Source organism: Aquarana catesbeiana, linkage group LG05, assembly GCF_042186555.1.
Source record: "Aquarana catesbeiana isolate 2022-GZ linkage group LG05, ASM4218655v1, whole genome shotgun sequence".
In the NCBI taxonomy this organism is placed as follows: Eukaryota; Metazoa; Chordata; class Amphibia; order Anura; family Ranidae; genus Aquarana; species Aquarana catesbeiana.
In genome coordinates, this window is record NC_133328.1 from 169,584,461 (window position 1) to 169,612,198 (window position 27,738).

General features: G+C 43.0%; 1 protein-coding gene across 2 annotated transcripts in view; it reads left to right on the top strand.

Annotated features, from left to right (window-relative positions):
• The window catches only part of NEK11 (NIMA related kinase 11), a 505,456-nt gene that overhangs the window by 402,323 nt on the left and 75,395 nt on the right, over positions 1-27,738 (top strand). The window contains exon 15 of one of the 2 annotated variants that reach the window (XM_073630337.1): positions 14,679-14,775. The exons of the other annotated variant lie outside the window; for it this stretch is intronic. Coding sequence (XP_073486438.1) covers positions 14,679-14,775 — 97 coding nt within the window. The remainder of the gene's footprint in view (positions 1-14,678; positions 14,776-27,738) is intronic. 2 annotated transcript variants of the gene reach the window in all.

Consider the following 27,738-nt stretch of genomic DNA (forward strand, 5'->3'; position numbering starts at 1 on the left):
AGCCATATGTTAGACCAGTCCGTGTCTTCTAAAGTTCGTCCCAGGTCCTCCTCCCACCTCTGAACGTAAGAGGGTCTATTAAGATTTGCTACTCCATATAATTGATTATAAAGTGATGAAATTGTACCTTTAGCAAATGGATCTTTTGTACAGATTGATTCAAAAATGGATAATTGGGATAATGGTGTATCCCCCTTTAGGAATGGTGTATAGAAATTTTTGATTTGGAGATATCTAAATATCTCAGAGTTTGGTAGATCATATTTTTCTCTAAGCGATGGGAATGAAAGGAATGATTTAGATGCTATGAAGTCATTTAGTGTCTGAATGCCTGATGTTGTCCAAGCTTTAAAAGAATTTGGGTAGATCCATGCCGGATAAAAGGCCGGATTTCTGATAAAAGAAAGGAGAGGATTGTGTGGAGATTGTAACTGATATTTGGTTTTTAGTTTATCCCAGAGAGATAAGAAGTGTTTAGTTATGGGATTATGAATTTTAAAGCGGTCTTTAGGATCAAGCCATAATAAATTTGATATTAATAGAGGGTCATTTTCTGAAGCCTCTATAAATACCCATAATGGGATTTCCTGTTTTGCATGGTATTTGGACAGGCTGGCCAAATGTGCTGCTCTGTAGTAGTTAGTAAAATTAGGGTATCCCAGGCCTCCTTTATTTTTGGGAAGATGTAGTGTGTGTATAGGTATACGTGGTTTAGAAGAGCCCCATATAAACGAAGTTGCTCTTTTTTGTACTATTCTCAAAAAATAGGAAGGAATTGGAATAGGGAGGACTCTGAATAGATAAAGCAATTTGGATAGAATAGTCATTTTGATTGCATTAATCTTCCCTATCCAGGATAAAGGAAGTTGCGACCATTGTTTTATTAGATTTGTGATCTGTCTTAATACAGGAGGATAATTGTTTAAGAATAAGTCAGAATGAGATGCTGTTAAATGAATTCCAAGATATGGGATTGATTTTTCTGCCCATGTGAATGGGAGTGCAGCCCTAGCCGGGATCAATTCCATGTTTGTGAGTGAAATATTAAGCACTAGGCATTTCTTAGGATTAATCATAAGGCCGGATAGGGCTGCAAATCCATCAAGAGCTGGTATTAAGTTAGGACCAGAGACCTGTGGTGATGATAGAAAAAGTAATATATCGTCTGCAAATATACATAATTTGTGTGTAATACCTCCTACTTCAATGCCAGTTATAGTTTGGTTTGTTCTGATGTATTGGGCCATGGGTTCGAGTATAAGGGCAAATAATAAGGGAGATAATGGGCAACCCTGTCGGGTACCTCTTTTGATATTAAAGGCTTCAGATTTGTATCCAGCATATTTTATATAGGCTTTGGGTTTATTATATAATGCTTTGATCCATGTTAAAAAGTGGGGTCCAAAACCCCATTTTTGTAATGAATATTGCATATATTGCCAGGATACTGTGTCAAATGCCCTCTTAATATCGAGAGATAGAAAACATAAAGGGATTTTCCGTTTTTTAGCAATATGTGCCAATAACACTGCCCTGCGTATATTATCGCCTGCCTGTCTATTTGGCATGAAGCCTACTTGATCTCTATGTATTAATTTTCCTATAATGCTATTGAGGCGTGTTGCTATTATTTTTGCTAATAATTTAATATCGAGGTTTAACAGAGAGATAGGCCGATAATTCACACAGGAAGTATCATCAGAAAGGGGTTTTGTGATCATACAAACAATTGCCATTAGTGTTTCTTGCCGAAAAGAATGTCCATCTAGAAGTTTGTTAAAAGTTTCAGTGAGAATGGGAGAGAGTATTTCTGAGAATGTTTTATAGCATAAAGCCGAGTAGCCGTCTGGGCCTGGTCTTTTGTTAAGTTTTAGGTCTTTTATGGCGTTAGCAACTTCATCTATAGTTATAGGCTCATCCAAACTGCTTTTTTGATTCTGAGATAACTCAGGTAAGGTTATTTTTGAGAAGAAGGATTCAGCCTCTGTAGGATTAAATTCATTGTTTGTCTTGTATAAAGTTGCGAGATGTGGGTGAAATTTATGGACTATTTTAACTGGATTACAAGTGTAAACATTTTTTGATAATTTCAAACGTATTGGTTTGAAAGATTTGTTAGTTGAATTTAATGCCCGAGCCAAATATGTACCTGGTTTGTTTGTATTCATGTAGAAATTGTGTTTGGAGCGTTTGAGGGATTTATCAACTGACTCAGTGAGAAATAGATCGTATTCCAATCTAGATTTTTCCAGATGAGATTTTGTACTCTGAGATGGATTATCTTGAAATGATATGTAGGCTGCATTAAAATTGAGTTCTAGTTTTTTTGCTAGATTTTTGCGTTCCCGTTTAAATAGTGCCATTTGTCTTTGTATTGTACCACGCAAGACAGGCTTATGAGCTTCCTACAGTGTTATTGGGGAGATGTCTGTTGTATTATTAATTGATATGTATTCCTTTAAAGCTTGTTCAATGGCCATCTGATGTAGTGGGTGTTTGAGCATTATGTCCGGTAAGTACCACGTTGGGTCATGCGCTTTTGGTATGGCTGAGGCTATAGTAGTGTATACTGCATTATGGTCAGACCACGGAATCGGAATTATATCTGATGCAATAATTTCTGGTATCATTCCTATTGTTAGAAAAATATGATCTATTCTGGTGAAGGTTTGATGAGGGTGCGAGAAATAAGTGAATTTCTTTTTCATTGAGTTACTTTCTCTCCACGAATCTACCAGATTGTATTTGGAAAGAAGTTGAGAAAAAGGTAATCTAGAGGTTATTTTGGATGGTGTAAAAGGTGATTTATCTAGAAATGGGAGGAGGACCTGGTTCGAATCCCCACACATTATCACTGTTCCTATTTTGTGTGTATTAATCACTTGTAATATATGTGAGAGGAATGGTGTAGGTTGTTTGTTAGGAGCGTAGTAGGAAATCACCGTGATTGCTGTATCCATTATATAACCCATGAGTATCAGGTATCTACCTTCTGGGTCTTTAATTTCTGATGATAAGGTGAATGGTGTGGATCGGTGAAATGCAATTAGAGTACCCCTTTGTTTGGTACAGGCAGAAGCCGTGTAAATTTGTTGATAAAAAGGAGAAATATATTTTGGAGTAGAATCTTTGGTGAAGTGTGTTTCTTGGAGGCATACTATGTGAGCCTTCTTGTTATGGAAAGTACGGAAGGCTTTGGTCCTTTTTTGAGGGACATTTATTCCCTGAACATTCAGGGAAAGTATATTCAGTGGTGCCATGGCAACAGATCAAATAGTTTTGACTTACTTTTTGTTATGCAGAGCTGACTGTGCAGATCAACCTGTGTGGACTGAAGAGATGAATAGATAGAAAAGAAACCAGTGAATTCTGGAGTAAAGAGTAAACAAAAAATATATGAGATTAGATGATACATTGTATAAATTATTTTTTGCAAGTAATCACAATTTACCCGTGAAAGAGAATAAATATCTCTCTCAGGGGAATAAGTGCCTTCGTCACACTCCCACATAATATGGTTGGGAGAATGAGGAGGGCTAATGGGGGTACACGGATCTTCCGCTTACAGGAGAGAAGTGCTATGTCAAAAGACATCAAAATGATGTTTCATTAATTGGAGTGCAGAATATAGTTTTTGTTGAAATTATTTATTCCAGGGTGGTTGTATATGGTTAGTCTTGCCCTAGGCTAAATAATTCAGTTAGAAAGGTACTGTTAATAACTTTGGTATTGATGAAGATAGTTTGAATTATTTTGGGATTTTAACCCTTTTAGAGTAAACAATTACATATTTTATTCATATGTAACTGTTTAGATATGTTAACTCATAAAATTGAGGTTGTATTGCTTCAGATTAGAATAAACAAAAACATAGTTCTAGGAACTAGTTAGGTAATAATATATTTGTTTTAAGAAAAGAAAGAAAAAGCTCCCATTACTTCTGGATTATTGAACATATTTGTCCTAAAAAGTAATAAATCTATTGTTATTACCTGATAATATATAACTGAACAAGAATTTCCTTATTTCACTTATATATTCTAAGGCTATATGAATCAGAAGTAATAAGAAATATAACTGGAATGTAACATGATCCCACACAGTGTGTGACTATCAGAATGTAGTTACATTCAGTTATAAATACAGGTTTTTTATAGAGAACCATCTCTTAGTATAATAAATGAGAGATATCAGGAATTAGGATGTCAGTCCATTGAATCTTCTTGGTCCATGGATGATGTGGCATAACGGCCTCTTTTGTGAGAATGATGATTCCCATTTTGTTCTGAAATTTTCTGAGTGCTGCCTGAAGGTGAAGATGATGCCATTCTTCTGCGTGTGGGAGAGTTGCTGCTTGTGGGTTCTGTCAGATTTAATTTTAAAAGGGTTTGTTGTAGTTCATCTGCTGATCTGCTTCTGTAAATTGTACCTTGGTAGTTAAATCTGACTGAAAAGGGGAAGCCCCATTGATACATAATGTTGTGGCGTTGCAGTTCCATTAGTTGGGGTTTCATGGATCGTCTTTTAGTAATAGTAAGTTGGGATAGGTCAGCAAAAATTTGATAATTGTGTCCTTGAAAATTAAGTTCCTTTTTTTCTCTTGCAGCAATTAGTATTTGTTCTTTCGTTCTGTAATAATGAAATTTTGTGATTATATCACGTGGGGGTCCATCTTTCTTTTTGGCTGTGAGGGCTCTGTGTACTCTGTCCAGTTCTAAACGTTCAATAGGGATATCTGGCTTTAGTTCTTGTAATAGAGCAGTAATAGTAGATTGCGGGTCTGTCACAGTTTCAGGTATTCCCCTTATGCGCAAGTTTGAACGTCTGGCTCTATTTTCGTAATCTTCGAGCTTAGTTTTAAGTATTAAATTTTCTTCTTTTAATTGTTCCAATTCTGTTATATTTACTTGGGTTGTAATTTCAATTTCATCCATTTTTATTTCTAGGGCTGCGGTGCGGTTTCCCAGCTCTCTTATTTCTTTGGTTAGGCTTTTTGTTATTTGGTCTGAGGTTTGTTTTAAAGCCTTATGAAGCATCTTTTCAAATTGTAATAATATTTCTGGGGATGTTGAGGAGGCTTGTGGAGAAGTTTGTGAGAGGATTTGTTCTGTATCTGACTCAAATGGAGAGTCTTGCTGTGACATTTTCTGTCTGTGAGAGCGCCCTGATGCTGTATCTTGTGAGGTGACTGGAGCTGCTTTAGTTGCAGTGAGTGCCTGTGAGCTCTTTGTGAGGTGATTTTTATTTCTGCCACGGTTTCCTCCCAGTACCATATTTCCTGCCCAAACTTTCACAGTTTGTTCCCTGGGGCAAAAAGGTTCAAATGGATACCTTTTGAGCCTGCAGGCTCCGCTTTGTCCTTCTCTTCTCTCCTCAGCGGTGCGGAGCTCTAACAATGCATGTCTGCTCCGCTAGGCTCCCAAAACAAAAATTTCACAGAGACATTTATTTCAGAAGGCAGCTTTTTCTTCTGCTGCACACCTAATTCTATACATAAGATATGCTATCACAAAGCAATAGCAATCTGGTTAAGGAGGGAATTACTAGGGCGAGTCCAAGGTAAGTGCTGAAGGCATTAAATGGAAAATGAGACAGAATCTATAATGGAATACTTATAATCTAATAATGGAAACTTTGAACCATACCTTTAAAAGAGCCATTTTGAAGTAATCTTCTAAAGTCCTAATGCATCTGTGGTCAGAGGTGGCTATTTTAACCGCTTCAGCCCTGGAAGATTTGGTGCTGAATGAACAGAGCATGTTTTGCGATTCGCACTGCGTCTCTTTAACTGACAATTGCGCAGTTGTGCGATGCTGCACCCAAACAAAATTGACGTCCTTTTTTTTTTACCACAAATAGAGCTTTTGGTGGTATTTGATCACCTCTGCGGTTTTTATTTTTTGCGCTATAAACAAAAGAAGAGCGACAATTTTGAAAAAAACACAATATTTTTTACTTTTTGCTCTAATAAATATCCCAATTTAAAAAAAAAAAAACACATTTTTTCCTCAGTTTAGGCCGACACGTATTCTTCTACATATTTTTGGTTTAAAAAATCGCAATAAGCGTATATAGATTGGTTTGCGCAAAAGTTATAGCGTCTAAAAAATACGAGATAGATTTATGGCATTTTTAAAAAAAATTAGCAACAATTTAAAAAAAAACTAAATATTTTGTACTTTTTGCTATAATAATCAATTGCTATAATAAGCAATTTTTTTTCTCAGTTTAGGCCGATATGTATTCTTCTACATTTTTGGTAATAAAAATCCCAATAAGCGTATATTGATTGGTTTGCGCATAAGTTATAACGTCTACAAAATAGGGGATATATTTATAGCATTTTTATTATTGTTAATTTTTTTACTAGTAATGGCGGCGATCTGAGATTTTTATCGGGACGGCAACATTATGGCGGACACATCGGACACTTTTGACACATTTTTGGGATCAGTGACATTTAGACAGCGATCAGTGCTATAAAAATGCACTGATTACTGAAAAATTTCACTGGCAGGGAAGGGGTTAACACTAGGAGGCGATCAAGGGGTTAACTGTGTTCCCTAGTGTGTGTTCTAACTGAATGGGGGATGGGACTGTCTAGGGGAGATGACAGATCACTGTTTATGCTTTGTATGAACAGACGATCTGTCTTTTCGCCCCTCAGAGAACCAAGATATGTGTTTTTACACACAGAGATCCCAGTTCTCGCTCTGTCACGAGCGATCGTGGGAGTCCGGCGGTCATTGCATCAGCTCTGGGGGCGTGCGCCCCCCTAGTGGCCTCAGGGGGAAGCGACGTAAGGTAACGTTGTTTCGCCAGCCATGCCATTCTGCCGCAGTAAAATTGCGGCGGCTGATCGGCAAGTGGTTAAAGTCCCATCTGAAGATTCTTCTCTTATTCTTTGTGATTTGATATAAGAACCCTTAAAGGGTCATTTCACCTTTATAATAAAATTGGAAATACAGACAAGAGGCTTCAGTAGTTTAGTTTAGTTTAGTTTACAAATCATTTTGCAGCGTAGAGAAATTACGTACCTGTAGGCTAACTGTGGCTTTTACCATAGACATGCACAGGGGGTGTGCCTAATGGTACAGGCCAGTGGCGGCCCGTCCATAGGGGGCGCCTGGGCCCCCCCCCCCCCCCCCCCCCTCCAGGCAGCAAAAAAAAAAAAAATTTTTTTTTACTACTGGCCCTTTAAAATAAAAAAAAAGAAAAAAAAAGGTCCTTAAGTGCACTGTGTTCGAACGCCGGATACAGTGCGACGCCGGACACAGTGCACTTATAGGAAGCGCCACGTCTATGCAATCACGAGATTGCAGACGTGGCGCTGCATTTGCGGGCGTTTAGCCCGCCTTGGGGCGTTTTCTGAAGCGCCAAGTAGCTTCCGCCCGGCCATAGTAATACATACTACAGGCGCCGGGCGGAAGCTACTTGGCACTTCAGATTTGATTGACATCTGCCCTGAGTCAGATGTCACTTCCTGATTCTCTCTCTCATTGCGCCCGAGAGAGGAAACAGGAAGAATGCTGGTGCCAGTGTGAGGAGGAGGACACCGCAGGAGACTGAAGGTAAGTACCGCTGTGTGGAGAATGGGGGGGACACATGCCTCGGGGGGGCTCTGATGGGGGACACCTGCTGTGGGGGGCTCTGATGGGGGACACCTGCTGTGGGGGGCTCTGATGGGGGACACATGCTGTGGGGGGCTCTGATGGGGGACACATGCTGTGGGGGGCTCTGATGGGGGACACCTGCTGTGGGGGGATCTGATGGGGGACACCTGCTGTGGGGGGCTCTGATGGGGGACACCTGCTGTGGGGGGCTCTGATGGGGGACACCTGCTGTGGGGGGCTCTGATGGGGGACACATGCTGTGGGGTGCTCTGATGGGGGACACATGCTGTGGGGGGCTCTGATGGGGGACACATGCTGTGGGGGGCTCGGATGGTGGACACATGCTGTGGGGGGACTCTGATGAGGGACACCTGCTGTGGGGGGACTCTGATGGGGGACACCTGCTGTGGGGGGCTCTGATGGGGGACACATGCTATGGGGGGACTCTGATGAGGGACACCTGCTGTGGGGGGCTCTGATGGGGGACACATGCTATGGGGGGACTCTGATGAGGGACACCTGCTGTGGGGGGACTCTGATGGGAGACACCTGCTGTGGGGGGCTCTGATGGGGGACACATGCTGTGGGGGGCTCTGATGGGGGACACATGCTGTGGGGGGCTCTGATGGGGGACACCTGCTGTGGGGGGCTCTGATGGGGGACACATGCTGTGGGGGGACTCTGATGGGGGACACCTGCTGTGGGGGGCTCTGATGGGGGACACATGCTGTGGGGGGCTCTGATGGGGGACACATGCTGTGGGGGGACTCTGATGGGGGACACCTGTTGTGGGGGGACTCTGATGGGGGACACCTGCTGTGGGGGGCTCTGATGAGGGACACATGCTGTGGGGGGCTCTGATGGGGGACACCTGCTGTGGGGGGACTCTGATGGGGGACACCTGCTGTGGGGGGCTCTGATGGGGGACACCTGCTGTGGGGGGCTCTGATGGGGGACACCTGCTGTGGGGGGCTCTGATGGGGGACACATGCTGTGGGGGGCTCTGATGGGGACACCTGCTGTGGGGGGCTCTGATGGGGGACTCCTGTTTTGGGGGGACTCTGATGGGGACACCTGCTGTGGGGGGCTCTGATGGGGGACTCCTGTTTTGGGGGGACTCTGATGGGGACACCTGCTGTGGGGGGACTCTGATTGAGACACCTGCTTTGGGGGACACCTGCTCTTGGGGGCTCTGATGGGGGACACCTGCTGTGGGGGGACTCTGATGGGGGACACCTGCTGTGAGGGGCTCTGATGGGGGACACCTGCTGTGGGGGGACTTTGATGGGGGACACCTGCTGTGAGTGGACTTTGATGGGGGACACCTGCTGTGGGGGGCTTTGATAGGGGACACCTGCTGTGGGGGGCTCTGATAGGGGACTCTGGTGGGGGGCTCTGATAGGGGACTCTGATGGGGGACACCTGCTGTGGGGGGACTCTGATGGGGACACCTGCTGTGGGGGGACTCTGATGGGGACACCTGCTGTGGGGGGGCTCTGATGGGGGACTCCTGTTTTGGGGGGACTCTGATGGGGGACACCTGCTGTGGGGGGCTTTGATGGGGACACCTGCTGTGGGGGGACTCTGATGGGGGACACCTGCTTTGGGGGGACTCTGATGGGGGACACCTGCTGTGGGGGGACTCTGATGGGGGACACCTGCTGTGGGGGGACTCTGATGGGGGACACCTGCTGTGGGGGGACCCTGATGGGGGACACCTGCTGTGGGGGGACTCTGATGGGGGACACCTGCTGTGGGGGGGACACCTGCTGTGGGGGGACTCTGATGGGGGACACCTGCTGTGGGGGGACTCTGATGGGGGACACCTGCTGTGGGGGGACTCTGATGGGGGACACCTGCTGTGGGGGGACTTTGATGGGGGACACCTGCTGTGAGTGGACTTTGATGGGGGACACCTGCTGTGGGGGGCTTTGATAGGGGACACCTGCTGTGGGGGACTCTGGTGGGGGGCTTTGATAGGGGACTCTGATGGGGACACCTGCTGTGGGGGGACTCTGATGGGGACACCTGCTGTGGGGGGACTCTGATGGGGACACCTGCTGTGGGGGGCTCTGATGGGGGACTCCTGTTTTGGGGGGACTCTGATGGGGGACACATGCTGTGGGGGGCTTTGATGGGGAACACCTGCTGTGGGGGGACTCTGATGGGGGACACCTGCTGTGGGGGGACTCTGATGGGGGACACCTGCTGTGGGGGGACTCTGATGGAGGACACCTGCTGTGGGGGGCTTTGATGGGGGACACCTGCTGTGGGGGGCTCTGGTGGTGGGCTCTGATGGGGGACTCTGATGGGGGACACCTGCTGTGGGGGGACTCTGATGGAGACACCCTGCTGTGGGGGACACCTGCTGTGGGGGACTCTGATGGGGGATACCTGCTGTGGGGGACACCTGCTGTTGGGGGCTCTGATGGGGGACACCTGCTGTGGGGGACACATGCTGTGTGGGGACACTGATGGCAACTCTGATGTAAGGGGACAGAGGCTGTATTTGGGGGGGGCAGAGGCTGTATTTGGGGGGGGGCAGAGGCTGCATTTGATGTGACAGAGGCTGCATTTGATGTGACAGAGGCTGCATGTAAGGACGCACTGCTGGGGACACCTGATGGCATCTGGTTGTAGGCAACGTGGCTAGTGACACACTCGGGGCTCCCACTGATTCTGCATTATGGTGAGTTGAATGATTTCATTTTATATTACAATGTAATAATAGAAACAATGCGCTTCAATCATCCTGACACCATAACAACCATGGTGCCGGGATGATTGAAGCGCTAACACCAGGTGTTTGGAGTATCTTTATCTGATGATTGTTAAACTTTGTAGAATACACATTTCTATTGTTGTGTAGGATCTGGGGCTGCTGTCCCTCTCTCCCTCCATCCCTCGTTCATCTCAGATGCTAACTACACCACCTTAGAGCCACGCCCACTATTTCGCTGAAACCATGCCCATTTTTACCAAGTGGGAGGGGTCAAAAAGGAAGGGCGGGGTCTGGCGCCCCCCATCCTAAAACTTCACCAGCCGCCACTGGTACAGGCACACTCCAGGCACCCCACAGTGTGTGATAACTCCAGTTCGGTACCCCTGCTAACTAATAGCGCTGCCAGTGTGACTACTTATTAAGAGAAGAGGTTATATTTACAGGGAGGGTGGGACTACTTATTAGTTGAATGTAAAATTCCTGTCAGAACTGCAGCCACTGGCCACGGAGTGAGCAAGCAGGCAGCCGCATTTTCCGATACTGTCTCTGTAGTCTTGGCTACAGAATCCCTGACAGCTGAATGTCACTCCGCCATCTGCTATCAGGGATGCTGTATGTGGGACTACAGAGGCAGCATCGGATAATTCCTACCTTCTTACTCCACAGCTGGTGGCTGCAGTCCTCACAGGAGTTAGTAGTTACCAGAGCCCACCATCCTATGCTTCCTGTTGCCACTAAAACAGCTTACAACGGGAAAACTGTCTCTCTCGTCGGTACTCGTTTTTCTGGCTGAGTCGGGGCTTTCACAGCTCCAGTACAGGTGGGCGGAGAATGAAGAGATGATCACAGTGCAGCCCGGAGCCCTGCTTCCTGCCCAGCACACAGCACAGCTCTCCTCTGAGGAATGATGGCAGCCTGCATCTTCTGTACATTTGAGTCCCGACCTTCTCTGCCTTTTACATTATGCTCAGCTGTGCTGTAAACCTGTCCTGCACCTTGCAGGGAAGGTTTACTGAGAGAAACGTGACATTCTTGAATAGGTTAGCATACCACCAAACATTTTGAGATGGAAATGAGGGACACCTATGAACAAATCTATGTAGGCATAGGCCACGCCCCCTGCCACACCCCCTTAAAGGAGAATTCATCAAAAAAAAGGTCAATTAAATCCACAAGGACTTTTTTTTTTACCACTACTATTCCTTTATATTGGCTTTTAAAATGTACAAATGCAGCAATCTAGAATTTGGATGAAAGGTTTAGCACTGGGAAACACTTTTTGAAAGATAAAAAGTGCATTTTATATACAACTATATGTATCAGACCAAAATGAGGGACAAATGAGGAGGAATGAGGGACAGAGGGACATTGTTCCAAATTAGGGACAGTTGGGAGCTATGGGTTAGGAATTACTGGAACTTCTACATAGATGTATTCAACATACACATTATATCTTATTAAAATCATTATTTTTTATTAAGATATAATGTGTACGTTAAATACATCTATGTAGCATCTCAGAAGTCCTAGTAATTCTCAACCTAGCAAAAAATCTGAGCATTGACATCAAGGAATAGAATATTACATCCCACCTTCAGGAAAGTACAAAAATCCATGCTTTATATTTGTTTATGGATTATATTAACCCTTCACTTAATGCCCTATAAGACAATAACTTGGTGTACTTTGACATTTAACTCCTATGCTATGTCATGTTTTTTTTTGTTTTGACCAGCTATGTGCATAGGACTGTCCGTATACCTGCTGGTTTGATGTGTCACACACCTCACTGTTTTACGAATAGATTCTGTATATGCTTAGTTCATTAATAAAACTTTTCTGTTTAAAAAAAAGTCCATCCTTGCGTGTGGGGGGAGGGCGGATATCCTTTTTTCACGTACCTGATTCCAAGCTCTCTTTCTTCACTCAAATACCATACAGCGACATTAACCCTGTATGGTATGATGGAGAGGCTGGAGTGTGACCACAGCCAGTACCTTACACAGAGGCTAAGGGGGACAGTCACAGCAGTGGAGGGAGCGGAGCAAGAAATAAGGTAAAGCTGGGTACACACAGATTGAGATTGGTCCAGTTCACCAGAGACTGGATATATTTCAGTCTATATGTAGCCTTCCCTGTAAGACAGAAACCAATCATTAGATCAGTTTTTCTTGGAGAGGACTCCTGGAAACCTTGTTCTTGCAGCCAATCAGCTGCAGCACTAATCAGTGTATTCTGATGGTGGAGAGTCCCCGCTGTCAGAATACGATCTCCCAGCAGGGGGGACTCCTGCATCCATATCACTTGTGTAGATGCAAGAACCCGTCAGCTAGCGATCTGAATAAAAAAACCCGTACATATGTACCAACTTTAAGCAGTTGTAAACCGCAGCAGCGAAAAAAAACAAAAACCTTTCCCCTGTAACTTTCCATGCAATTGCATAATCTGCTAGTATGCTCATCTTACAACGAAACCCTCTGACAGGGTGTACATCTTCCCCGGTCTTCCTTCCAGGTTCGCGGGCTCCGGCTGTACGAATGGCCGGAGCCGCAATGATGTCACTCCCGCACATGCAGAGAGGATTTGAGAGGTAGTGAAGAGGGGTTGTATCGCCTCCACACAACCTGCTTTAACTCCTTGAAGACAACTTTGCACGCAGTTGCAGGCCGCTTGCAGAGTGTCGCCGTTCACTTAAGTGGGTCACAGTCAGTGGGTGCTGCACCTGCTGAAAGCAACAGGGAGTACAATTGCAGCTGCGGCATGTGAACATGCCCAGCCGCTGCCTCTAAAGCTAAAAGATGTTAGTGGTTGAGGGGTGGTAAAAGCACAGCTCAACAGCAGGGTTTTACTGCACCTCAACGGCTAGTGTGAACAATTCAATTTTTTAATAAATTAAAAAAATTCAAGTTTCTTTTTTTTTTTTACATTTGATAAGTGTTTAATTAAAAAGTTTTAATACATTTAAAAATGTTTGTTTAGATATATTTATAAAAGTGTGTGTGTGTGTATATATATATATATACACACATACGCACACACGCATGTGTGTTTGAGCTTTGGGGTGCACACCCTAATGCAATAGGCTGCGCACGCCTATGGCTTTTACAAAGCATGGTTAGCAAAAGTAGCATTCTGAGTGATCTCCATACAGTATAAGCTAGTACAGAGAGTACATTTAGTGCTCCTCCATCATCACAGGAACAAGCATAGTGCTGCTATGTTGCTTGTCCACAAACCTGCATATGCACAGTGCACTCTCCCTCGTCCACAAATTCGCACATGCGCAATGTATGTATCTTCCCCTGTCATAGCAGAACCGAGGGAGGAAGAGCGCATTGACCGTGTGCGGATTTGTGGATGAGCAATACAGCAGCTCTACCATCATAGCTTGGCCACCTCCTCTTGCTTTTAAAACATCCCTTTTGGCCCATCACTATGAGCTTGGGGCAAGATGGGGAGGTTGGGCTTTGACACTATAATGGAGCTTTTCAATTCAGAATGGCCCAGGATTCAATTGTAGTGACAAAAGGCTTCTGCAGGTAAGTCTAGGTGTTGTACTTTACACCTGATAGCAGCTGTTTTTTTTTTTGGGGGGGGGGGGGGTTATAGACTGGCTTTAACAAATCTTTTTGACACAACTTGTATTTGTATGTAACTACATTTTATATTCTATGGTAGTTCAAAGGCCTGCTTTTTTTACATAGACATAGAAGGAGGAATTTGTACATTATACCTTATCCACCCTACCTGTTTAGTTTTTATTTATTTTTTTATTTTTTATCCTTGTTACCTCCATTGTATCCAGTAAAATAAGGTTCCTGGTGTTCTACTTACCTTGTTTAAGCCAGTGCTACGGAGCTAAATGATCATACTTTTTTTTGTACAAGCATTCAATAAAGATCAATTCCAAAATGTTACTATCTTGTGAAAAAGAATCCAAATACTGCCCGATGTCTTTAATTGCTTCTGAATATAATGCAAATAATGAATATGTACTTATATATATATGTTTATGTATATATACGACTAGTTTGCATTAGGAGTTTACTTCTCTCTAGACAATATCAATTTACTTTGTATTTGTTTAGCATGCCATACACTACATATACTGTTTGTGTAATAAAACCCTTTGTACTTACACTGAACATTTTTATGGTGTCATGCCTACTAGTGGAATTCCTCTGATTTGTGCCCTATAAGCTTATCACACATTGTTACCAATTTGTTTTAAATAACTGGCTTCTAACAAGGCAATTTCGCATTACACTTTCTGTTTCCAGTGTTCCATAATGCCATTAATTTGGACAGTGAATTACATTGTCTCTCTCTGCATTGATCTGTAGATACTCAGACTGCCACCAAAATGTCTCCACCAATTCCCTTGACATCAAATGCTATCAATGACATTATGGCACAGACTAAGTTGAAGCGCATGAGAGAGTAAGTGCTCTAACCATTTTATTGTTTGAAACACAATGCAGTGATCTGTACTACTGAGAGTCCTAAATATTCCAATATCTGCAAGTGAGATGCAGTATTGTTTCAATTCCTGTCTTTTTCTGCCTCTTTTACTCTGAAATGCCCCGTACACGCGGTCGGACTTTGTTCGGACATTCCGACAACAAAATCCTAGGATTTTTTCCGGCGGATGTTGGCTCAAACTTGTCGGAAAATCCGATCGTTCTAAACGCGGTGACGTAAAACACGTACATCGGGACTATAAACGGGGCAGTGGCCAATAGCTTTCATCTCTTTATTTATTCTGAGCATGCGTGGCACTTTGTCCGTCGGTTTTGTGTACACACGATCAGAATTTCCAACAACGGATTTTGTTGTCGGAAAATTTTATATCCTGCTCTCAAACTTTGTGTGTCGGAAAATCCGATGGAAAATATGTGATGGAGCCTACACACGGTCGGAATTTCCGACAACAAGGTCCTATCACACATTTTCCGTTGGAAAATCCGACCGTGTGTACGGGGCATTACAGTGTGTTCATAAGTTGAGGGGCATTTATACATTTTGTATAAATGTACGAAGACCATTTATAAAATTTCACCAGCAAGTATGTGATATTGGAATAGTTAAACATTTACTTCTTACATTATACTGATTTTGATGATTGGATGGCTGAATCTTAGATATACAGATCTAAGCCCAACTGAACCTTCAGTTGAAATAAGCTGAATATATTCTATGTACATCAAAACCTCGACTCAATCAACAGAGCTAACACATCAGTAAAGGGATCCTTATTTTTTATTTCAAACATTTTTAATTTGGTTTTAACAGAATTATAATGAGTCTGTTATAGGCAATTAAAGAACAATTAAAGGAACATAGTAAGTACATATTTTCATAATCATGTACAAAACACAGTATTGTTTGCTAGAAGTGTGAAAAGTAGTAGTCTGCTGGGTATACTGTAGGTAATGACCCCCAAGTTGTTAACGCATCTGTTACCCAAAAACTAAGTATTCCTGATATGTGCCTGTTGTACCATTTACAGTACTTGTATTAAAAAGTATCTTGTATGAAAAAGTATATGTTTATGTATATATATGTATTGCCTCCTTAGTGTGAAATCCCTGGTGTCCCTGCTAGTCCCCTTGCTTTCCTATTAAAAACCGATCACACTAAGCAGGAGAACACACCGTGGTCAGTTCTTTTGCTGTGCTGGGAACACGGTATGCTCTCCTCTAATGATCAGACTTGTCCTTACATGCCCCCACTGCACAGCCATCCACACGCTAAATTATTATTTCCACAGCTTTAATCTGTTGCTTTTTGACAATAATGACATAAAGTTGAACATTTGAAGAGTCAAAAGCATAGAAAATGTACAAAAATAATAAAACATCAAAACACATTTAAGCATATGTATAATACTGTATGCATACAGTGCCTTGCAAAAGCATTTACCCCCTTGGCTTTTTACCTATTTTGTTACATTGCAGCCTTTAGTTCAATGTTTTTTAGTCTGAATTATATGTAATGGATCAGACCACAATAGTCTAAGTTGGTGAAGTAAAATTAGAAAAATATATACATAAAACTATTTTTTCAGAAATAAAAAAATGATAATTGGCATGTGCGTATGTATTCACCCCCTTTGTTATGAAGCCCATTAAAAGCTCTGGTGCAACCAATTACCTTCAGAAGTCCCATAATTAGTGAAATGATGTCCACCTGTGTGCAATCTAAGTGTCACATGATCTGTCGTTACATATGCACACCTTTTTGAAAGGCCCCAGAGGCTGCAACACCTAAGCAAGAGGCACCACTAACCAAACACTGCCATGAAGACCAAGGAACTCTCCAGACAAGTAAGGGACAATGTTGTTGAGAAGTACAAGTCAGGATTCGGTTTTAAAAAATATCCAAATCTTTGATAATCCCTAGGAGCACCATCAAATCTATCATAACCAAATGGAAAGAACATGACACAACAGCAAACCTGCCAAGAGACGGCCACACACCAAAACTCTTGGACCGGGCAAGGAGAGCATTAATCAGAGAGGCAGCACAGAAACCTAAGGTAACCCTGGAGGAGCTGCAGAGTTCCACAGCCGAGACTAGAGTATCTGTACATAGGATGACAATAAACCGTACGCTCCATAGAGTTGGGCTTTATGGCAGAGTGGCCAGAAGAAAGCCATTACTTTCAGCAAAAAACAAAATGCCACGTTTTGAGTTTGCGAAAAGGCATGTGGGAGACTCCCAAAATGTATGGAGGACGGTGCTCTGGTCTGATGAGACTAAAATTGAACTTTTTGGCCATCAAAGAAAACGCTATGTCTGGCACAAACCCAACACATCACATCACCCAAAGAACACCATCCCCACAGTGAAACATGGTGGTGGCAGCATCATGCTGTAGGGGGAGTTTTTGAGCAGTCAGGACTGGGAAACTGGTCAGAGTTGAGGGAAAGAGGGTGCTAAATACAGGGATATTCTTGAGCAAAACCTGTACCACTCTGTGTGTGTGGTTTGAGGCAAGGACGGAGGTTCACCTTCCAGCAGGACAACGACCCCAAACACACTGCTAAAGCAAAACTTAAGTGGTTTAAGGGGAAACATGTAAATGTGTTGGAATGGCCTAGTCAAAGCCCAGACCTCAATCCAATAGAAAATCTGTGGTCAGATTTAAAGATTGCTGTTCACAAGCGCAAACCATCCAACTTGAAGGAGCTGGAGCAGTTTTGCAAAGAGGAATGGGCAAAAATCCCAGTGGTAAGATGTGGTAAGCTCATAGAGTCTTATCCAAAGCGACTTGGAGCTGTGATAGCCACAAAAGGTGGCTTTACAAAGTATTAACTTTAGGGGGGTGAATAATTATGCACATTGACCTTTTCTGTTATTTTGTCCTATTTGTTGTTTGATTCACAGTAAAAAAAAAAAAAATCTTCAAAGTTGTAGGCATGTTCTGTAAATTAAATGATGCAAATCCTCAAACAATCCATGTTAATTCCAGGTTGTGAGGCAGCAAAATACGAAAAATGCCAAGGGGGGTGAATACTTTTGCAAGGCACTGTATGTATAATTACCCCACAAATGTATATAAAATGCATATTGTACTGCACATATCGGGTACAATACTCCATAGAGGCAAAGAATACATTTAAGGATATATTTTTTGCTTACTGTAGAATATATATTATATGTATGTGTTGCTGCTCCTTCATCGTCTAGTCAGGTGTCTGGTGGAAACTAGGTGTCCAAGAGAGCAGGAATTTAGCAGCCCTTTTTCCTACAGTCACTGTCGAAATAGGTAAGTATCATTAGGGGTTGTTCAAATGAGCACATGACAGATACATGCAGTTATAAAAGTATGGTAGGAAATATATGTGATGCATAAAATCAAGTTCTTGTGTCTACTATTTTTTGCCCAGAGCTCCACTTTAAGCAGTAAAAGGTCATGGATAATCTTAAGTGATCCTTACAATCAGCACATAGCCTATTGACCAAAAGAATGTAGAGTGACTGTTGCTTCATCCCACAGCTGGATTTCCTGTCTTGTCCATTTAATATTCAGATTTATGTTGCATTTATGATTTCCTCCATATAGAGTGAATGATTAACCTCAAACAAGATCTAAATTGTTCTAATCGACCAGATACTTGACAAGTGTATGGGAAATGTCGTCATGCATGCAACTGTAATATTTCCTTCTTATGATATTTCCCTTTCTTGTAGTGATCTAAGCTTGTTTAGTCTCCACTATCTTCCCTGTTGCCTGTAGCTATAGCGTTATCTGATTTGCAGCAGCTTCATCACATTGATACTAGCAGCTGCAATATGGCTATTTGTTTCCAAATTAAGTGCTGCACCGTGCCCACAAATGACCCACATTTTGTATGTGAATTTCTTTTATTAAAATGATATGGACTTTTCCTTCTAGCACAATGACCCAAGGCTGCATCTTTCTTTCATGGCAAAGACAAAGTCATAATTAATTCAACAGATTTGTGACTTAAACAAGCATATTATTACATTTTCTCGTCGCACTCTGGAGCACGACGATGTAGAACAATATCCATGTTTACTACGATAATGTAATTATATCATAGCACATATTTCAGATTAGAATTGCTTCTTCCTATTTCTCTGCCCTGGAGTGTTGTTTGGGTAACTAAAAGTAACAAACAGCATGCAAATGAATGGATTGTTTATGAAAACCAATAAATGTAACGAACAATAAATGAGAGACACTTGTTAGTTATGGACTATTAGACTGCAATGACTCGTAGAAATGTAGTCGTATCTTGGCAGTTATGTTGGGTACAGACTACAGTAAGGAGATATATTTTATTCTTAAATAAGATAACATCCTTAGCTTATAATTTGTTTATTATTTTTATATTCCATCGTGTGACATATCATTCCATTAATTTATCTAGTGCTGGCTGTTGGATTAGCAGTAAAAGTAGCAACTGCCAGTGAGTTTTCTAAGGAGCCATTTCTAAGGCTAATTTAAAGAACATTGATTATTCTTCCCACGTCTTACCTATGGAAGATCCATTATATCACAAGCTGTAAGATACGTTAATGCCCTCTTGTTTTTTTCTTATATATTTTATGAATGATTTTTTGGGGCCCTGTTCCCCATTTGTCATCATGTCCTTCTGGCTGGGATGGAGATACCCCGTACACTTATGCCCCGTACACACAGTCGTATTTTCCGACGGAAAATGCTAGACGGGGTACATGAGAGGGTAGATAAAATTTGAAGGATTATTCCTCCAGCCACTTGTTTTAAAAACTAAAGCGTTCTTACGTGATACGAAACAAATCCTTCAAATTTTATCTACCCTCCCATGTACCCGGTCTAGCATTTTAATAACTGCAGACGTGGGTTCTCTTTATACTATTATCGATCATAAGTAGGCCCTTGATTCAGTTAAATGGGCTCTGACCACCTCCAACCTCTCGAGTGATCATACCTCCTTTTTGTTGGAAAGTTTGGAGTTCTGTTTGTTAAACAATTATTTTTGGTTCAATGGGGACTTTTTCCTACAGACAAGAGGTGTAGCCATGGGGGCTAGGTTTGCTCCCAGTGTGGCCAACCTATTTATGGCCCACTGGGAGGAGGACACTATTTTTCAAGACCCCCCACCGCAATTATCATGCTACAGACGGTATATTGACGACCTAATTATGGTGTGGTAGGGTGATATGCCTAGCCTACAAACCTTTATGGATGGGTTGAATGCTAATAGCAAAAACATTGAGTTAACTTGGACGATCAGTCAACAACAGATCATATTTCTAGACCTTGAAATATTTAAAGGTGAGGGAGGTTTCCAAACTAGGAACCACTTCAAAACAACTGATAGGAATGCATACATCCCCTGACCAGCTGTCACCATAAATCTTGGCTCTGCAACATACCAAGAGGCCAATTCATTCCCTTGCGCCGGTATTGCACTTCAGATGATGACTTCTTAACACAGTCACAGGTGCTTGCAAATAGGTTTAAAGAAAAAGGATATACCCAAGCTCTGGTAGATGCAGAAATAGCCAAGGTATTGGCAATTGATAGACACACTGTTGTTGCGGATAAGGTCAAACCCTCGGAAGTCGATGATAATGTCTCAAGCTATCGTATTATACTCGATTACAACATTCAGTATAAAAAACTAGAACATATCATAGCTAGACATTGGCCCATTCTCAAAGGGGATAGGATTCTTGGACCGGTTCTCCCCGATCACCCTCGGTTCATATACCGTAAGGCTCCTTCCTTACGTGATCGGGTAGCACCAGGGGTCATTGACCCACCCAAGACTGTGACCAATGGACTGTTTGGGTTTCTGTCTGGCTTTTACGCATGTGGTAAATGTGCCACATGCAGGAAGGCCAGCAGAAATATTAAAAGAAGGAAGGAATTTGTCTCAAATGCAACGCAAAAAAGCTATAAAATTGAAGGTCTGATTACGTGTTCATCAGTGGGGGTGGTCTACATGCTGGAGTGCGATTGTGGCCTCCAGTATGTGGGTCGGACCTCAAGAGCACTTCACGTAAGAGTTGGAGAACACATTAGTAACATCAAGCGGGGGGTAAAAACCCATAGTGTGTCCAGGCATTTTCGCCTTTGCCATCAGAGGGACCCCAGATGCCTTAAATTTTGGGGGATAGAAAAAGTTCCCCGACAGTGGAGGGGTGGCCATTATGTTAGGCAGCTAAGCCGTAGGGAATCATTCTGGATCTACGAGACAAAAGTTCTCTCCCCCTCTGGAATGAATGTGGATTTTGATTTGAACTGCTTCATTTCTAATAGATAATTCTTAATTTTATTTTTTTATTCTGTATATGTGATCGTACTCAGCTGATGACCGTGGTCTGACGTCTCCTTTTTTATATGTTTCATAATTTTTATATGCGATTTTTTTATATGCGACTTTTGTAGCATGAGCTTATGCGTGTTAAAGATTAATACTGTTAATTTTCATATTTTAAGATAATTAACTTTGCACAATGAGATTTGATATCCAGGTGTTGCAAGTAAGCTTTTTATTAATATTATTTGATTGCCTATTGATTGGCGGCGTGTTTCGTTTCCCGTACATAGGGAAGTGTAATTTGAATTAGGAGTCCAGAAGGAGCGGTCGTGAGGTGCTAGATTCTTTGATCAGTGCGCCCGTACCTCTGATTGGTGCCGCCGTCACCATGGCATAGTATATAAACAATGCGGGCCGTCATTGCGCATCCCGCCCCACGCCGATGAAGTCCCGCCCACAGGACATAACGCGTACGGGGGTCAGGAGCGCATGACGTCACCCGCGGTCATTCGACAGAGACGATCACAAGCTTTCTAGCCGGCACTCGGATCGGAGTGCCGGTACCTGTGAGTGTTTATTTGTTTCAAATTGTTTTTAAATCATTTTAAATAAAGTAGATACGGAGAGCACTATGTTGTTTGCCTTCTCATTTCATATGCATCTTCTGCCATTATGCTGAGTGCTGGGAAGTGGAGATACCATCATCCATATAGAGTGATCTATCCAGGATATTATATGCTGTGTGACCTGTTTCAGGTCGAGTATCTGAGGTGAGGGGCCATCCATGTCCAGTGGAGGGATACTAGTCACCATTCAGTCATCGGTTTTAGCCTGTATTGTTTCACTGGTGGTTCCTGTTTGCAAACCTGTCATCGCATTTATATATGTTGATCTAAGGACATTGATTTGCGCAGCACTGTTTTTTACCATTAGACATTTTCTACCTCTATATAGAATAGAATTAAGTGCATCAAAGCCCCCCTGCAATAATGGAATATATTGCAGATTACCTGTCCTTAGATTGATTGCATTTGTTTTCTTTTTCAGGCTCTTTTTTTCCTTTATTTTCACCAGGAGATCTTCTCACCTTATTTAGGCTACAAACACCTATCTTCTCCTCATCTCCATATCATAATGAGAGGGGGGTTATAGTTCACAAAAGATATCTGACAAATCTGATAACATTGTTTGGGATTTCAGTTCACTGCATAGAATGTTATACATTTCCTAGCAAGATCAGCAGGTATTTACAGGAAGGGAAAAAAAAAGGAAACTAATGCAGGCACAATATCTACAGACTGGCAAGCTGCAATATATATTTTGTTCTTGGGTTTAGATATACAGTACTTTAAAGCAGCGGTCCCCAGCCCCCGGCTGCGGACTGGTACCAGTCTGTGGCCTGTTCTTCAGCAGCAAGAGGTGAGTCCTATCACGGATCGCAGGCTATTTAGCAGCCTGTGTCTATTCTCCCATGTCTCCCGACTGGCCCCCGATGTCAGCCTATTAGCAGAGCAGGGGGTGGGAGCGGCTGCAGATTGTGACAGAGAGCAGGAGACTTTTCATAATAAGATTTGAGTAATCGCCCGCTTGTTAATATAATAAGTTTGACAGCTCTCGCTCTCTGTCCCAATCTGCAGCCACTCCCGCCCCCTGCTCTGCTAATAGGCTGACATTGGCGGCCAGTCAGGAGACATGAGAGAATAGACACAGGCTGCTAGCTGCCTCTGCCCTGTTGTAGGTAAAACACTGCAGGGGAGGCAGGGATTGGAAGGGGCAATGTGCTTTTAAGGGGCATGACTGTGATGGGGGAGCCTTAACTGCAGAGAGGTCTGTGATGGGCGGCATGACTTCAAGAAGGACTGAGATGGGGGGCATGACTGCAGGGAGGACTGTGATGGGAAGCCATGACTGCAGGGAGGACTGTGTTGAAGGGGGGTCATGACTGCAGGGAGGACTGTGATGGGTGGCCATGACTGCAGGGAGGACTGCAATGGGGGCCATGACTGCAGGGAGGACTGCAATGGGGCCATGACCGCAGGGGGGACTGTGATGGGGGGCCATGACTTCAGGGAGGACTGTAATGGGAGGGCATGACTGCAGGGAGGACTGCGATGGGGGGCCATGACTGGAGGGAAGACTGTAATCTGTGATGGGGGCCATGACTGCAGGGAAGACTGTAATCTGTGATGGGGCCATGACTGCAGGGGGACTGTGATAGGGGGCCATGACTGCATGGAGGACTGTAATGGGAGGGCATGACTGCAGGGAGGACTGCGATGGGAGACCATGACTGCAGGGAAGACTGTGATGGGGCCATGACTGCAGGGTGGACTGTGATGGGGGGGCCATGTCTGCAGGGAGGACTGTGATGGGGAGCCATGACTGCAGGGAGGACTGTGATGGGGGCATGACTGCAGGGAGGACTGTAATGGGGCCATGACTGCAAGGAGGACTTTGATGGGGGCCATGACTGCAAGAAGGACTGTGATGGTTGCATGATTGCAAAGAGGACTGTAATGGGGTGGCCATGGTTGCAAGGAGGACTGTGATGGGGGTCATGACTGCCAGGAGGACTGTGATGGGGGCATGATTGCAAAGAGGACTGTGATGGGGGGCATGACTGCAAGGAGGACTGTGATGGGGCCATGACTGCAAGGAGGACTGTGATGGTTGCATGATTGCAAAGAAGACTGTGGTGGGGGCATGACTGCAAGGAGGACTGTGATGGGGGTGGCCATGGTTGCAAGGAGGACTGTGATAGGGGGTTATGACTGCAAGGGTGGACTGTGATGGGGGGCCATGTCTGCAGGGAAGTAATACAAACTAAAAACTCGCTCCAGTGGAACAATAGTGCACAAAGAAAAGACCACAGCAGCTGATACAAAGGCGCTAAGACCTTAGAAAATGGATATACAGTTTAACAGCGCTAGTGGAATACGTGTTAAATATAAACACAATAGTGTGCAAAGTGCAAAAAATACAACCAATAAATAAGAAAATCAAATAATTGACAAATGTAAGGTGCCAAAGTGTCCAACAGTAATTAAAAAATCAGGATTAAAAAAGTGATTCCAGAGAGCACAATCAAAATCAAAGTCAATCAGAGAATACACTCCCCTTGCGACCCCACTCACCAGAGCTCATGGACCCTCGGCTTTGCAGTCCAGGGGTCAAAAATGCTTAATGGGGGTCACGATGAATCCAAGGGTAGAGGCGTTTCCGATTTGCATAAGGACCACAGAGGGCAATATATATTAGAAAAGGAGAAAAAAGAGCATATAGTGAAGTACTGCCGCCACTGGATAACTGCGCATAAACAGAACACCACTCACGAGACGACTGGAAAAACAGGCATCAGTGTGTTCCGGGTTTGCATCAGCGTGCGTTCCACAGATACCGGAAGTAGCGTCACAGGTAAGTAAAACCGGAAATGCGTCAACACGTTTCGCCCCTCCTCCAGGGCGTCATCAAGGACATCACTTCCAGTTCTCGTAAGGCCAAATTTATATGCAGGAGAATGGGAGTCTCCATGCCAATTAACCAATCAAATACAAAAAATACCATCCGGTGTAATTCAACACCTACTTCCCTTCACTCACATCACTTCCTGTTTGCTGCCGTAAATTTCACAAAACTTTATTAACAAACAATATATTGGAAACATATAAGAAAAAAATACTTATAATGACAATAGTATAATAGTACTAAAATAAAAACTAAAAAACATTTAATAGGTTCATACAGTGATGGATAGTAACTAAATAGAGATCAACAAAAATAATGAAAAATAAAAACAAAAATAAACATAAGAATGAAAATAAAAATTAAAAAATAAAATATAATAAATAAATAAAAATTAAAAATGAAAATAAAATAAAATAAAATGAAAATGAAAATAAAAAAATAAATAAAAATAAATGTAATAAAAATAAAAATAAATATAAATGATCTCTACCAATTAGATACAAAGCAATTCAAATCCAATTCAATATTTAAACCATGGGGACTCAAAGTGCCCAACCTATGTATCGACTGGGTTTCGTTTTGTGAAATAGATTTTTTTGAGATTGGAGCCCCTCCAATGGGCCTCAACTTTATCAATTCCACAAAACTTGACACCACTCGGGTCCCTATTGTGGAACACCCTGAAATGGTTAGACAAACTGTGATGTTTGAAACCTTTCTTGATTCTATTCACGTGTTCATGTAACCTGATGCCCAACCTCCTTGTGGTTCTACCTACGTATTGGAGCCCACAAGGGGAGGACAAAAGGTAAGTGACATGGGTGGTTCCACACGTGATAAATGTTTTAATCTCATAACATTTACCCTGAAAAAAAGAATTAAAATGTGTGGTTTTCTTAATTCTATGTTTAGAGGTTCGACATATCATGCATTTACCACAACTTTAAAAACCCCCATTTCTCTAAAAAGGTGAAAGTTTTCTTGGGGGGATTGACTACATTATGTGCCAATTTCAGTCTAAGAGTTGGAGATTTGGTATAAATAAATTATGGCCTGACAGGTAAGATGTTACAAAGATCTCTGTCATTCAGCAACAAGGCCCAATGTTCTTTTATTATCTTTTCAAATTGCCTATGTTGCCTTGTGTAACCTGTTAAAAATGCTACCTCATAATCTTTCCTTTTAGATGTTTTTTCTTGAAGAGAGATTCCCTATCCAAATTTCCTATGCCTTTTTTGTTTTCATAAGATCCAAATAATAAAAATATTGTCGATATAACGTTTATAGAAACTCAATTCTGGTATGTTTTTGCCATAAATTGCCTTGGACTCCCACCAACTCATAAAAAGATTTGCCACTGAGGGGGCATATTTAGCCCCCATAGCGACACCCAGAGGTTATGATCATAGGGGTGGTTTTGGTGGTACATCATGGACCCCCCAATATTATAACCAATATCCACCTAGAGATGGAGGAGGCTTTCCAGGTTATAATAATTACCCAGGGGATATTCAAAGGAGGGGTTTTGGTGGTCTGCCCAGGAGAGCAAGAGGGGGCCCCAACCCCAGAGTTTGTGGGATAGATCAATATCTGCAGGATGTGAGGGAAGAGGAATGGAGGCCATGGTACCCCATGGCACCCCCTCCACCACATCAAGACCTAACAAGAAGAGAAGGACCAGAGGATGCAAAGGGGGTAAAGGGCAAATGAAAAAGAGAAACTTAGACGGAGGAATATTTAATTTAAGCAATGCTGTTTTTTTTAAAGAGGAAAATAAGGTTTTAGAATTGGGATTAAAATTTGTGTTAGACAGAAATCTCAATAATTGTGATGTTTTTATCGATTTTCAGAAGTTCATACGTAAAATTAATATTAAAATTTTATGCCAAAACAATTCATCAATAGAGCCAGTTGTTGAAGAATTTGTTCATACCCCTTTAAAAAAACAACTTTTTTTTTTTAAACCTAAATTGACTAAAAATCATTTTGTGGAAGTTTTTAAATCATTGGTGGAGCAAGATTTAGAAAAATTAAGAATCCATCCAAGTAGAAAGAAAAGGGATATAGAAAGTGGTCTACAACAGTTAGAGAAAAAGAAAAATATAGTGATCAGATCAGCTGATAAGGGGGGTGGTCTCATAATTTTAAATAAAAGTGATTATCTGTCGGAATTGCATAGATTATGTCAGAGGAGTTCCTTGAATAGATTGGCTAGTGGGCGCTCCAGTGTGTGCCGGTTCGCACCGGTCCGCGCCGCTGTGCGGGCACGCACGGCGCTTGGCGCCAGCCGCCCTATTTAGTCTGCTGGAATCTTCTGCTTGGTGCTGTCCGATCTGCAGCTCCCAGTTCCTGACTTCCTGTTTTCTGTTTGCTTCCTGTTTGCTTCCTGTTTGCCTGTTTGATCGCCTAAGTGACCCCGGCCTGCCTTTGGACTTCTCTTGTTATCCGCCTGCACCTGACCACGGCTTTCCTTGACTACGACTCTGCCTACTCCTTTGTACCACACTGCCCGCCTGCTGCCAACCCTGCCTGTGACCCGGACTTTGAGCCTGCCTGCTCCTCTGTACCTCGCTTACCGTTTGTTGCCAACTCTGCCTGTGACCGGACCAGCCCATTTTGCTCCTGCTCTGCACCAGCTTCCTAGTCCCTTACTTTCTAGGACTTCCAGACCATACGCATCAGGATCCTGGGCCTTACCTCCGCAAGTCACCTGCCAGGCTCTCTTACCACCCTGCGCTCCTGTGCCTTCTGTTTACACTACCAGGGGCCAGGGGCCAGGAACCAGATACGTACGGGAGGCCTCCCCTGCTATACCGGGTTCGTCAGTCAGGTACGTGTAAGTCTGACAGATTAATAGCTGATGAAGCAACTTGAAGGGAAATCTCAGCAATAAATTTAAAGCCAAACTGAAATAGTTGGTTAAAGAAGCACATAATGCAGGAAATATCAACAAAAAGGAAACAAGATTTATTTTCCCTGATGCCCCCAAGGTTCCTGTCATATATCAGTTGCCAAAAATCCACATGGATCCTTTAAAACCCCTAGGGAGACCCATAGTTAGTGGGGTTGATTCTTTGTTTTCTCGGCTTGGTGAATATCTTGATCACTTCCTGCAGCCCATTGTCCAAACATGCCCTGCCTATCTTAAGGATAGCAA